The 14,236-nt window shown below is 52.2% G+C and overlaps 1 protein-coding gene across 1 annotated transcript; it reads left to right on the top strand.

Annotated features, from left to right (window-relative positions):
- The first annotated feature begins 497 nt into the window (after positions 1–497).
- Positions 498–7,613, top strand: MRPS33 (mitochondrial ribosomal protein S33). Its single transcript, XM_004608218.2, has 3 exons — positions 498–595; positions 4,573–4,814; positions 6,402–7,613. Exons 1-3 carry the CDS (start codon positions 530–532, stop codon positions 6,505–6,507), a joined length of 414 nt encoding a protein of 137 aa, XP_004608275.2. The 5' UTR covers positions 498–529; the 3' UTR covers positions 6,508–7,613.
- Positions 7,614–14,236: the final 6,623 nt, after the last annotated feature.

The following is a 14,236-nucleotide window of genomic DNA, read 5'->3' as shown; positions in this document are numbered from 1 at the left end:
TATGTATATATGTATATATATACATGTATATATATGTATACATACATATATATATATGCCTCTCAGAGAGCCCAGCAAGCTACCAAGAGTATCCTGCCTGCAAGGAAGAGCCTGGCAAGCTCCCCTGGCATGTTCCATATGCCAAATACAGTAACAATAACAGGTTTCATCCCCTGACCCTGAAAGAGCCTCCAATCGTTGGGAAAAATGAGTATGGAGACGCTGCTAAAATCTCAGGGATGGGACAATGGAGACGCTACTGGCGACCGCTAGGATAAATCGATGAACAAGGGGATGACAGTCATACTGTGCAATACATGAGCTAACTCCCGCAAGGCCCTCGCAGGAGAGCCAGTCTGCCAGCCCGAGCGGTCTGACCGAGCAGCACCAGCCTCCTAGCGCAGGCGCCACTCACGACGTCTCTGGTTCCCGAGAGCGAAGACGCAAGCACTTCCGGGTCTCAGCCTGGGCGCCTCTCTAGCCACCAGGCCTCCGGCCCTCCACTGCTCTCCGCCGGCGCCGGGGCCGGATGTGGGAGCGGGCTGGGGGCGGGCCTTCCGGGAGCGGGCGCGTGGGAGAGGAAGGTGACCGCTCGGTAAGGCTCGGGGTGGCTCTGGGGGTCTGGGCCGTGGCCGTCGAGGCCCTGCGGGGCTCCCCAAGCTTTTTTTTTTTTTTTTTAACTCGTTTCGTGAGTGAGCAGCCGGGCGGGGACGCTGGAGGCCGGTGTCACCTGGCTGGCGCTCAGAAACGTCCAAGGCCGGAGCTGAAGGGGGTTGTTCTAGTGTGTGGCCCAAACACCCTCGCACAAAAAAAGGAAAGTGACGGCCTGCCAGCCTCCGGTCTTCATGGTCTGCAGAGCCCTTAACTTCGCCGTGTTACGAAAGAACTACGCCGGCGCGCCTCTGAGCATCCTCCCAGACGCCTGCGTCGGTGCCCGGGGCCGCTGGTCACCCTCGTGCCCCGCTGGCCCGTGTCTGGCAGGCGATCCCCTCGTTGGCCGGCGTCAGGGATTCGGGTCCGAAGAGGCTCATTTCCACCCCCCACGACAGAAAGTTTATTTTTTTTGAGACTTAAATTTTTGGCATAGACCTTTGTCCCGGTGGCTGCTGGGGAGACCTTATTGGGCCGTCGCAGGACATCGCAGTACCTGGCGGCATTGCTGAGTGGACAGAGGGGACTTAGCATCCTAGGGTTATTTCAGTGCCTGTTGGCCTGGGGGGCTGAGGGGGAAGCCTTTGCCACCGTCAAGTCGCCCAGCTCCTGTCCCCTCTGCTGGGTTTCTCTGTCTGTGAGGTTGTGCCGGAGAGAACAGGTGTGACTTTGCACATACATGGAGCACCTGTTTTGCCCAGTACACTGAGTAGTACAGAACATGGGGAGCCCGAGCTTAAAAGCGAGTGGAGACTTCCTCCTCACATATTCTCAGTGCCACCGCCTTTTTTTTCACCCAACACACCTGCCCCCTAGCTTTGTTTCCCAGAGAGGAAGCTCGGATTTAGAGCAGTTAGGTAGCTGTCCAGAATAACTCAGCTACTCAGTGGCAGGGCCAGTGTTCAGGACGTTCAGGGTGCTTCTGCATTTGGTAATAAACTGATTTAACCCTTGGGGTGGGGAGATGGCTCAGAGCTGGGGCGTGTCCCTAGCAGTGGGGGCCTCACGGTCCCTATACAGTGTGGTCCCCTGAGCACTGCCAGGGTATGTGTAGGAATTTAGAACCTATTTTCTTTTCTGCAAACATTAAAACCAAATGATCATTTCCAGACCCCCTCCTAAGTGGAGATACTGTGTATTTCAACAGAAATTCTGGTGCAAAAAGGACAGTTCAGCGAAACAAAGTGAGATTGATCACAATTTTTTTTTTTGTGGGAGGGTGTTACTTGGGCCACACCTGATGGTGGTCAGGGCCTACTCCTGGCTCTGTAGATCACTCCTGGTGGGACTCCGGGGGCCATGTGGGGTGCTGGGGGTCAAACCCAGGTCAGCCTTACCTGCTGTGCTCTCAAGACAAGTTCTCACTTTTTAATGTGTAGAAAAAACTTTTACTTTTGTGGGAGGAAAGGTCGTGCCTTTGTGGCCATACCAGTGGTGCTGATGGGCTATTCTGGCTCCGCCTGGGGGACCATATGTGGTGCCAGGGATCAGGCCGTGCTTGACCACATGCAGAGCAGACATCTTAACCCTGCTGCTATCTCTCTGACCTGAGAAAGATACCTTCCACACTTGGCAACGTGCAGGGGTTACTTCTGGCTCTGCACTTAGAAATTACTCCTGGCAGTGCTGGGGGGGGTCATGTGGGATGCTGGGGGTCTAATTCAGTCACTGATGCAAGGTAATTGCCCTGTCCTCTCTACTATCTCTCTAGTTTCCCCCAAAAAAGGTATTTGATGGTGGAAAGAAGAGAAAAGCTTGCTTGGAAACTTCGTAGTTTCTGAAGGCAACTTGTAGATATTCACAGGGGTTCCTTTTGTTTGTTTGGGGGCCACACCCAGTGGTTTTGGACTGGAGCGATAGCACAGCGGGTAGGGCGTTTGCCTTGCACGTGGCTGACCCGGGTTTAATTCCTCCGGAGAGCCTGGCAAGCTACCGAGAGTATCTCGCCCACATGGCAGAGCCTGGCAAGCTCCCTGTGACTTACTCGATATGCCAAAAACAGTAACAACAAGTCTTACTTACAATGGAGATGTTACTGGTGCCTGCTCGAGCAAATCTATGAACAACAGGATGACAGTGCTACAGTGCAGTGCTGCCCATTGGTTTTAGGGCTTAATCCCAGTTCAGTGCTCAGGGACCATTCCTGCTGGGGCCATAGGTGCAAAGCAAGCACTATCCTATCACTGCAGCCCTACAAGGATTTTAGACAGAGGGATAAGGCCACAGACTGTGGCCTTATGGATGAAAAGATAACCCTAACCAAAATATATGTAGAAACCCCTAACAGTTTCTCACCACGAAAAGAAAACCCTAACAATAAGGAAGTGAACGGCAATCTGTACAACAGTATGGCGAGCAGTGAGCCTGGGGAAAGCACGGTTCTGGGAGAGCAGAGCTAGTACCAGATCCCCTAGGATGAGGCTGAGGGCTGAGATCTGGGCCCCCCTGTTCTCCCGAGGGTGGCCGTCAGGTGGCGCTGTAGGGTCAGTGTTCGGGCCCAGGGGTTTGGGGTTGACAGTTTTCAGCTGATGGCGAGTTAGCCTCTCTGCTCTCACTGGAACGTGAAGCCAGCATGAAGAGTTCCTGAGACACTCAGTTTGTTTTCTGGTTGTGTTTTTCTTGCAAGAGCTAGTTTGAAATTTCCTTGACCCTCTTCCTATTTGTGAGTTTTTTGTACGATTTTTTTTGGGGGGGAGGGGTAGCAGTTCTTCGTGTCCATCAGAAACCACGCCATCCACTGAGCACTCTCCTGACTGTGCATTGCGGGGCTTCTCTCCCAGAGAGGACGATGCAGGCCCAGGAGCCCAGGAGGAAGAGGGCGTGTGCGTTGCTGGGACTCGCAGCCGAGCCTCACTTGCTCTGGAACCAGCAGGTCAGGGTTGCTCCAGCATCCCACGGACCCGCGCGGCGCCCAGGCTGCAGAGGGTTGGGAACATGTTTTTCATTTGTTGTTCAAATCTGTTTGGAGATCAAAGCCTTCTCAATACCAGCTGAACTGTCCCCCAGAGACATCTGTTACCACAGAGTCTCAGGGCTACAAAAATGGTACCTCCGTGTCTTTTGCCAAAGCACCAAATCTAGTCTAGAATGGATCGGATGGTTATTCCAGCGGCATTCTTAATTTTCACCTATCACGTAACTTTTATACATAAGCTGCAGTGTCTGCATATTGCAAATATTGATGTGGACAGCCTGCCTCAGGGTGGGGGCGGGGTGGGGCTTCTCTCCGGCTAATCAGAACTCCAGCCAGTTTGCATTAAAGCAAAAGACAAAACGGAAGATAAGACCAGTAAAATCACAACGCGCAGGTGCCTTTCAGGAAAATGAATCTTGTGCTGTTGGGAGTTTATTTCTCTAAGACTCTGCTGTTTGTTTTTTCCCAAAGGGTGCTCACTAGTCTCTTGGCAGAATTCTCTCCAGCAGCCTAGAGGCTAAATGACCTCATAACTCATTAGCAGTTCTCAGAACCATCTGGAGCCTTTGAGGAGAACAGCGTTCAAAGGACTGATAATAAAGACAACAGCTTAATTATTTCTCTGCCGTGATTAAGCCTTTAGATGGCAAGCAGTCAGCATATTTATTTTGCAGATCGCTTAGGTGGGGGTTTTCTAAAGGTATAATAATTGCGCTGCGGTGGGGTAACTCACCTAGCCTCCACCAGGTGGAAAAACCGACAGTAAATAATCTATTGTATCACCAGTAGTTCGTGGGGCTCACAGGAGTGGAGGGGTGGGAAGGCCGAGGGGAAAGGGTGCGAAGCCAGTTAGGGCCCGGGGGACCGTGGCTGGTCGTCAACTCCCAGACCTGCCTGTGTGGCTCGCCCTGGGTGTTTTGGATGTTGTTTTTCATTTTCCAGAGTGGTCCTTCCCGTGCCTTGCAGTTGCTTCCACTAACCTCTTGGGCTTCTTCCTTCTTCCCTAGCGGTGCCTGCTCCCTGCGGCCCCAGAAATGTCGTCACTGTCAGAATATGCCTTGCGCATGAGCCGGCTGAGTGCCCGGCTGTTCGGTGAGGTCGCCCGGCCCACGGACACCAAGTCCATGAAGGTGGTGAAGCTGTTCAGCGAGCAGCCCTTGGCCAAGAGGAAGGAGACTTACGACTGGTACCCCAACCACAACACGTACTTTGCGCTCATGGGCACGCTGCGCTTTTTGGGCCTCTACAGGTATTAACCCGAAAGAAGCAAGCCTAGAAATCAGGCCGAAACTTTGTAGCTTGCGGGAGGTGTTTGTTTTTCAAGAAGAGATAAAGAATTGGTCTTTTTGTTTTTGTGATCGATAGTCGTGGCCAGATCATCCCAGAGATGCCATTTGGGGAAGTGGGGTTCCAGGGAGGGAGACTGCTTTCAAGGAAGTCTCTAGAATGGGCACACGGGGACCAGGGTGGGGCGAGGGGGAGCGCACTGATTTTCCATGTGCAGGCGTAGTCCGGTTCCCTGGGAAGTGTGGTCGGCATGAGGGAGAGCACCCCGAGAGCAGACGGCAGGGAACAGTGGACGAGCCTGCCAGCACCCATGGCCAGATCCCTGGGCCCCGGGGAGAGGCGATGCCTCCTGTGCCAGGCTTCCCGGCTTGCGCACGAGCCCGGGGTCTCTGCTAGCAGAAGTTTTCAGGGTTTCCCCTTTCTCCTCTGCTCCTCTGGCATCTGTCCATCCATCTATCCCTGTTGTTTCCACCTTGGAGGAGGTAGAACAGCGCAGTAGGTAGGGCGCTCGCCTTGCACGCAGCTGACCCAGGTTCAGTCCCCGGCACCCCATGTGGTCCCCTGAGCCCCGCGGGTGTGGCCCCTGAGAAGACCACAGTCCCACTTGTATCTCATGTGACACATCTCGGTGGCTGCTCAGTTGAGAAGTCGTTGGGCTGGGGAGATGTTGCGAGGGGGGAGGGGGCTGGCCACTGGCTCTGCACACAGCTGGGTCTGTCCGTCCCTGGCACCGCATTAGGGTCCCCTGGTCACCACAGACATTGGCCATCGGCTGGCCCGCATGTGTGCAGTGAAGCCCCAGGCCACGCAGCCTCGGGAGATGGTCTCGGGCCCGGCACAGCAGGGACCTCCAAGGCCCGAGGGCTGTGCTGCTGCCCGCGTTGGAGACCCTGAGAGCCTCCTGCCCCTCCCCCTCCCCCATCGCTGGCCCCAACACTGAAGACTGAGGTCTCCGTCACTGGTGAGGCTGAGCATCACCAAGAGCAACACCGTGCGGTCTCAAGCACGTCTGGGGGGCGGGGGGGGCAGCAGAAAAGGACACTGGAGCCAGGAACCCCCTCAGGTTTAACAGAGACCCCGCCAGTCGCCACACTTCCAGCAGGGACGTGGAGCTGCAGCTTGAGGCCGGGCTGCTGGGTCGCGGCTTCCATTCCGCCCGGACCCTCGCGGCGTGGCCCCCTGCCCCTCCGGGGCCACTCGGGCCGCTTCCGGACCCTCCCCCTTGTGGCAGATGCTCGGCCTGGGGCTCTTGGCTTCTCTGGCTCCCCGCTTTCTGCAGCAGGGATATTTGGGGCACTCAATAGCGCTGAGTCTGGTTAGTTAGGGTCACACAGATCTGGGGCTGAGGGCTCGAACCCTGGGCCTCCTAAGTGCGAACCGTGCACTCCTTGCCAGTGAGCTGCATCCCCCAGCTGCTGTATGTTGGGGACCCCTTGTCCTGCTCACCCGGCTGGCCAGGGGCCTCAAGGAAGTCCAGGGCTGGTGGTCAGAGCAGGCGAGGGGCGGTGCGAGACGGGCGAACCTTAATTCTCGCTCCTTCCCCCTTCAGAGACGAGCACCAGGACTTTAACGACGAGCAGCTGCGCCTAAAGAAGCTTCGTGGAAAGGGGAAACCGAGGAAAGGAGAAGGGAAAAGAGCCACCAAAAAGAAATAGAGTGGGGCCATTGGGAGAGACGAGCTCATCGTGGGCATTCCCCATCTCGCGGGGTCGAGGCGCCAGCGCCTCCGTGCTGGTGGCCAGTCGGGCTGGGCTGCGACTGGTTTCGTGGGTGCATCGAATGCCACAGGGTTACTGGGGCCTCCGTTTTGTCATTGGAGGTTGATCTCAGTCTCTAAAAAACAGCGCATCAATCAGTGTTTAATGATTTCTTGGGGACGAGGCAGGATGTCGGGGGAGGGAGGAGGGGACACTCGTTAAATGAGCTTCCTGGAGTCCCCTCGAACTCCGTTCTTGCATCGCATTCCCCAGCCCCAGACGCTTTCATCTCGCTCGCCAACCACCGTCTCCACCACCAAGCTCACAAACTTTAAGTGCCTCTCCACCTACTCCTCCGACAGGTGCTAATCACAGATCTGTGGGATGAAAGGCTGGGCCTGGTGACAGGACTGGGACCTGCCGTGTGACAGGCCCTGGTGATAGCTGTGGTTAGCAAGAGCAACATTCCTTATGGGCGCTTCTGTCCGGGCGGGAGGTTGATGATGTTGTACAACTGCATTAAACGCTGTGAAGGAAGACAACATACCTGGATTCCATGAGTGTAGCTGGACCATCGTGTAGACGGCGAGAGGCCCTAACCCATAGGGCGTGAGGCTTGCTGGGTGGTATTTAAGCCGAGGCTGTGGGCAACACTTGGTGTCAGAGACACCAAGAAACCGTTTGCAAAGCCCTGGGGTCAGAAGTGGTCTCGTTCCTGGGAGTGGGAAGAGACCACTGAGCCACTCGGCCATCCGGCTGGTCTGAGGGTGGCTCTGCCTGGAGCAGAGTTGGGGTGCCACGGTGCCCGCTGAGCCCTGGCTCCGGGCCTGTCATTGGCAGTGAGGTGGGGAGAATTCCCGAGTTCTGGTATCTCTTTAGCAACACCCCCCCCCCCTTTATTTTGTGCAGTACTTTATTTGTGGGTAATAAAACGCCACCAAAAGTAAAAGTCCCACCAAAACTCTCAGCCCGGGAGGGTGAATTCCACACGTTGTATGGAAGCACTTGTAAACATTTCTTTTTCTTTTTCTTTTTTTCCTGCTTTTTGGGTCAAACCCAGCAATGCACAGGGGTTACTCCTGGCTCTGCACTCAGGAATTACTCCTGGCGGTGCTGGGAGAACATATGGGATGCTGGGAATCGAACCCAGGTTGGCCGTGTGCAAGGCAAACGCCCTCCCCGCTGTGCTATCGCTCCAGCCCCACTTGTAGCCATTTCTACTACTCTTGGGGAGAAGGAATAGTGCACAGCCAAGAGAGCGTGAGTCAGGGCTGGAGAGGGTACAAGAGTTAGGCCCACCCCAGCTCCATTCCCGGTCCCACACCGGGTCCCTGAGCACAGCCAGGTGTAGCCCCTTAGTATCCTGGGGCGTGGCCCGGAGGAAAAGCGAGTGTGGCAACTGCCCCAGCCACAGCTTTCCCTCCCGCACCATTCCAGGGGTTGACAGGGGAGGGAGAAGACAGCTGGCAAGGTGCTCGCATGGACGCAGTAGACCCCAGTTCAATCCCTGGCCCTGCCTTTGGTTCCCCCCCCAAACACTGCCAGGGTTAATCCTGGGCCCTACCCAGTAGAGCCCCAAAACAAGGGGAAAGAAACGTAGAGGTGGCCCTGTGAATAATCGCTGAACCAGCAGGAACCCCACTCCTGTTAGACAAGCATCTTCCAAAGCGCCTTGGTTTCAGGGCTGGAGCGCCTTGGTTTCAGGGCTGGAGCGCCTTGGTTTCAGGGCTGGAGCGATAGCACAGCAGGGAGGGCATTTGCCTTGCATGCTGCTGACCCGGGCTCGATGCCCAGCATCCCATATGGTCCCCTGAGCACCGCCAGGAGTAACCCCTGTGCATCGCCGGGTGTGACACAAAAACAAAAGCAAAGCGCCTTGATTTCAGTGGCGCAGCTCAACCCTGTTAGGGTTCATAAGAAGAACTTCCTGGAATGAGACGAGGGGGTTCCAGTCGAAGTGCACCAACAGGAGTTCATTGCGTCCTTGTAGGCCACCACCCCGCTGTCAAGGACAGCCTCGCACCCTCGTCGCTAACCTCTCACCCTAACCTTGCCAGAATAAGGCCCCTCCAACTTTGGGAGTGTCGTGAACGGAAGAGGGAAGGAAATGAGAGAGACATCGTACCAACAGCCAGGCGAGTCAGAAATAAGCTAATGAGCCATTCAGGTGGCTGAGAGGGCCCAGGGCGCCTGTTTTGCCGGTGGGAGCCCCAGAATCAATCCCAGACTTCATGGTCCCCTAAGCACTGCTGGGAGTACCATTCCCCACCTCCCCCTGCCTCGTGCACAACCCCCCAAAAAGAAGAATGAGAGACTAGGCACTCTAGTAGATGAGCTTCCAGACTCAGGGCATAAGGCAGCACAAGCCAGAGCTCTGGTTAGGGTGGGGGGGAATCTCGTGGTTATCCAGCCATGCTGATGTCAGGAGTCACGGCGCCCAGGTGTGCAAAAGCACTGTGCTGGAACCGGCTGTGCAGGAAGAGACACCACCCAGCAGCCTGCACTGGCCTGCGGGAACCAGATGGAAGGAGAAGAGGAAGAGTTCCTTCCTTGGGACATCCCCAGGCACCGGTCAGCAAGGGTTGAGACCGGCAATGGGAAAATAAATTAATCTTTTCCTTTCCCCCCCAGAAACTTTTCTTTTTCTTCATTTACCTTTGGTCTGGGAGCGTCCCCCAGGGCTGACTTCTGACACTGTGCTCAGAGATCGCTCCTGGAGTGCTCAGGAGACCATCTGCAGTGTCAAGATCAGGACCCAGGTGGCTGCATGCACGGTCCATGCCTGCCCCACCATCCTCTCTCTGGCCAGGTTTACCCTAACCAGGTGCCGGCATCAGGGTTCTCCGCTCAAGGCCCCCGTGTTCTGCTTTCCCTCCAACGTTCAGGGGTTTGTGTGCTGAAAGGATTTTGCACTTGATTTCAATACAGTCATAGACTGGGTTGAATTCGAACCCAGGGCCATGATGGTGCTCCACTTACTGGCTGAAATCTCAAGCTTTCTGCCTCTGTGAAATCTAGACCTAAACCTTCCATCTGACGCTCTCGGCCTGTGTTAAAACCATGCCACTGCGTCACTGTGTTACTATGGAGCTGTGCTGGGGAGGGCTGAGCTTTGCCTATGGAAGGCCCCGGTCTCCTCCCCAGCACCGCGGGGACCCCTGAGCACTACTAGATGTGGCCCCAAAACAAACTGTCCCCCCCCAAAGGAAAACTGTTACTGTCTTACTAGATCCCACTCCCAAAGGAGTTACAAAACATCTCCTGAGACTACATTTACCATTCAGTCTGATAGGTTTCTAGTTCCGCAGGGACATAGTTCAGCAATCGTTCACTTTTCCTTACATGTGTGAAGCCCAAGGCCCAATCCCCAGTGCCACAAATGAAAAGAAAAAAGAATATTTGATCTGTTGGCAAACAGATCGTAGTTGATCAAATAATGCATTTTGTTCCTTTATAATCCTTTCTGTTAATGCTTACCTGTTCACATTAGAGAAGTATGAGGTCAAGTTAACGTAGACCTCATTCTTTCCCCCCCCCTTTATTTAGTAAGACTTGCTTTTATTGCCATGCAGTCCAACAAACATGAGTAATTGTCACATCAATTCTTTTATTCAGTGGCAACGTAAACACTCACATTCTGAAATATAGGAGTTGGTATATTAGAGTTGCACCATAGAAGCAGCTACCTTGGTTTTTGTTGTTTTGGGGTCCCACCTGGCATGCTCAGAAGTTACTCCTGGCTCTGCATTTAGGAGTCACTCCTCATGGGGTTATGGGGGGCCAGATGAGATACCAGGAATCGAACCCAGATCAACCATGTGCAAAACAAACACCCTGTCTGCTCCGGCACAGCAGCAGCTCTGTTTAAGGCTGTTCCATTGCAGAACAGTCCAGGGAAATGCAAACCCCACTCCTTATCATAACTTTAGTTCTCTTCTGTTACTTTGGTCTCTAAGTACATGCTGCACAGTGCTACATTAATTGGAATTGCATACACAAAGCATTCATTTTATTTCCCAAGTTGTTAACCCAGTGATGCTCAGGGGTTACTCCTGGCTCTGGTCTCAGGAATTACTCCTAGCGGTGCTCAGGGGACCATATAGGAAGCCAAGGATTGAACACAGGTCGACCACATACAAGGCAAGCTCCCTACTCACTGTGCTATCTCTCCAGCCCTTGTCATCTTCCGACTTTTTTGCGATCTTGAAATACTACAATTCTGTGATGTTAGTTTTCCACTTCTAGTCTTCCTAGCCGGCATCCTCAATGTTAACTTCTTGGTTACACAATCCTCATTCATTCCCCCCCAATTTTTGGGGGGTTTTATTTTTGGGCCACACCCAGTGGTACACTCAGGGCTTCCTCCTAGCTTTGTGGTCAGCAACTACTGCTGGTGGTGCTGGGGACGGAACGGGGTTGGCCTCATGCAAAGCAAGCACCCTACCTATTATGTTATCTCTCTAGTGTCTCCAGACATTTTTTTAACTGCTGTTGAGTGTTAGCTCTCTTCTATAGCCTGAACCCCCCACCAGAACTGCCTTCACATGGCTTATTGACATTCTTAGTAGGGCTTGTGACTGTTTCATTATGTACAAGGCATATCTGGTAGTTAACGAGCTTTTTGGCATCTGGAATATTTTCAATCACAGCATTAAGTATGGTTAGTACTTCTTTTGAGCCTCTCTCACTCATCAGGGTGAGGGACTCAGAGAATGTCTTATTGGATTTTCCAGTAGTCTTTGTTCATCTTCTACCACGGTAATCAAAACAGAGCTCTTTTTTGCATTTTGTCCTGTACATTCAGACTGATTACTGAGCCAGGAGGCCTTTTCAGCATTCTTCTTTTGCCACCTTTCTATTCATTTCGGTGAGATTTTTCTCTCTTCTGGGCTTTCTTTGAGCAAAAACAACCTATCATCAAGAGTTGCTTTTGCTGTAGTATATCTACCCTGGGACTGGAGCGACAGCACAGCGGGTAGGGCGTTTGTTTGCACACGGCCGACCTGGGTTCGATTCCTCTGTTCCTCTCAGAGAGCCTGGCAAGCTACCAAGAGTATCCCGCCTGCACGGCAGAGCCTGGCAAGCTACCTATGGCATATTCGATATACCAAAAACAGTAACAACAAGTCTCACAATGGAGATGTTACTGGTGCCCGCTTGAGCAAAACGATGAACAACGGAACGACAGTGCTACAGTGCTACATGATAGGTTTAGGAAGTAAATAGGCAACGAGTTTCACTTTGTTTTATTTGGGGGGCACGCTTCGTGGTGCTCAGGACTTCTGGCTCTCTGCTCAGATTCACTCCGGGCAGTGCCCTGGGGATCATATGTAAAGTAGGGATCAAATCCACTTGCAAAGCAAGTGCCTTATCCACTATCTTATCTCTAGCCCTGAGAAGCATTTTAGTATTTATGTGATCAAAGTTTCCAGAAATTCATTTTTTAAGCATCAGGTTGATGTATGTTTACATGTAGGTGGGTACTTAGATAAATGAGCATGTAAGCAGTGCTTCTGCTTATAAAACACTTTCCATAAGAGAGTAAGTAAAAACTTTAACTTCCACACCCTTCGCATTTTTTTCTCTTAACTGCACACTTATCCTCAAAGCTTCTCAGTGATTTAGAGGTAGGAAAAAAAACACTTCAAGAGCAATAGATAAAAAGAAAACAACCCTGCCTTATCTTAAGTACTTTCCGAGTCCAAAGGAAAACGTTTGTTTCTTTTTTAAAAATTGAGATTGAATCAGCAGAATCAACCATAATGCATTCTAGAAGCCTTAGATAAAACAGGGAAACAAATTGTAAAAACCCTGGATATTGAGATCACTGGAGAGTCAGTGAAATATTTATGCTGGATTTGAAATAGTGGAGGTTTTTTAATGACATAAAGGCAGCAAGACAGAAGAATCCTAAGAAGACGGTGAAGAGGGGTCAAAGAACCCAGAAGCTGTTTATAACTGACGTCTAAATTTCATAGCCAAGATGACACTAAAATTAAATCAATGTCAACTCCAAGGCCTTTTTCATTCTGCCTCATGAGCCATTTCCTGAGCGCTCTGGCTCATTTGTGGAAAGCTCTCTATGTCTAGGAAACCCGAGCTTATTGACTATTGAAATTGATGTTCAGTACAGAATATCTTCTCAATAGAACTGCTGGGTCAGAGAGATAGCACTGGGGTAAAGTGCTTGCCTTGCGCAGGGCTGACCCAGGTTTGGTCTCCAGGCCTGCGGGTGGTCCTCTGAGCATACCAGGATGACCTCAGCGCAGCCAGGCGTCAGCCCATGCTACTCCACCCAAAATAAAACCCCACAAAACTACTAGCCATTACAGTGCATTTAGAATTAAAAACAGCATTCTGAACAAATTGGAGGGGACATCCGTTGAATTTAAAACTATTTTTTAATGGGTTTTTTTGTTTGGGTTTTTTTTTTTTTTTGTCTTTTTGGGTCACACCTGGCAATGCACAGGGGTCACTCCTGGCTCTGCACTCCAGGAACTACCCCTGTCAGTGCTCAAGGGACCATATGGGATGCTGGGAATCGAACCCGGGTCAGCCGCATGCAAGGCAAACACCCTACCCGCTGTGCTGTTGCTCCAGTCCCAGGGTAGATATAGTACAGCAAAAGCAATTTTTAAAAAGTTTTTAAATTGAATCAGCGAGATACAGTTACAAAATTGTTCATGATTAGGTTTCAGTCATATAATGTTCCAATACTCATCCTTAAGCCAGCAGACATTTCCCGCCACCAATGTCCCCAGTTTCCTCCTGTCCCCCACACCCGCCTCTATGGCAAGCACTTCCTCTGTGTGTGTGTGTGTGTGTGTGTGTTTGTGTAATGAAGCTGACTACAAATTCATCAACCAATAAGTTTGATATAAATTCTTTACAACATCGGGGCTGGAGTGATAGTACAGTGGGTAGGGCATTTGCCTTGCACGCGGCCAACCCGGGTTCGATTCCCAACATCCCATATGGTCCCCTGAGCACCACCAGGAGTAATTCCTGAGTGCAGAGCCAGGAGTAACCCCTGTGCATCGCTGGATGTGACCCAAAAAGAAGAAAAAAATATTTTTCTTTACAACATCATTAGAAGAGATGGGCCATTGAAACAGTAAAGCAGATAAGGCGCTTGCCTGGCACATGGCTGATCCCGGGCCCACATATGCCTCCCGCACCCCACACCGCACCGCTGGAGCCATCCCTGTGTAAGCCCCGAGCGCTGTCACGTGCAGTCCACCAGTAAAAACATAGAGATCGAATTGGCAAAAATCAGCCACAATGCATAACAAGAAAGGGAAGTAAGTGTGATGTGAATCATGAGGAATGACCTCCAAAGCTGATAAAGCAAATAGTGTCAACTTTGGGGGAGCATTTGCAATATGCGTTATTGTGCTTTAAACCCCATAGACTATGTATCCCCAGTTTACTGATGAGAAGCTGCGGCTCAGGGCCTGTGCGTCTCCTCTCATGGCTGAGTCTGGACCAGCCTGCAGAGAACCCCGCCAGGCACAGCCCCCAGGCAGGCTCTCCGCGCGCAGAGAGGGGCCAGTGGCCTGGCAACTCCCCACCAAGAATGAAAGCTGGTCTGTGAGGGCACTAATGGATGTGGCCTGGTGACCTCAAAACCAGAACCCGAATGAGCCAGTGCGAGACCCCTGTCCCCAGGGTTCCTTGCAGACTGAGA

This window comes from Sorex araneus, chromosome 1 (genome assembly GCF_027595985.1).
Source record: "Sorex araneus isolate mSorAra2 chromosome 1, mSorAra2.pri, whole genome shotgun sequence".
In the NCBI taxonomy this organism is placed as follows: domain Eukaryota; kingdom Metazoa; phylum Chordata; class Mammalia; order Eulipotyphla; family Soricidae; genus Sorex; species Sorex araneus.
The sequence above is the reverse complement of the archived record's forward strand: the minus strand, read 5'-3'. Positions and strand labels throughout refer to the sequence as shown.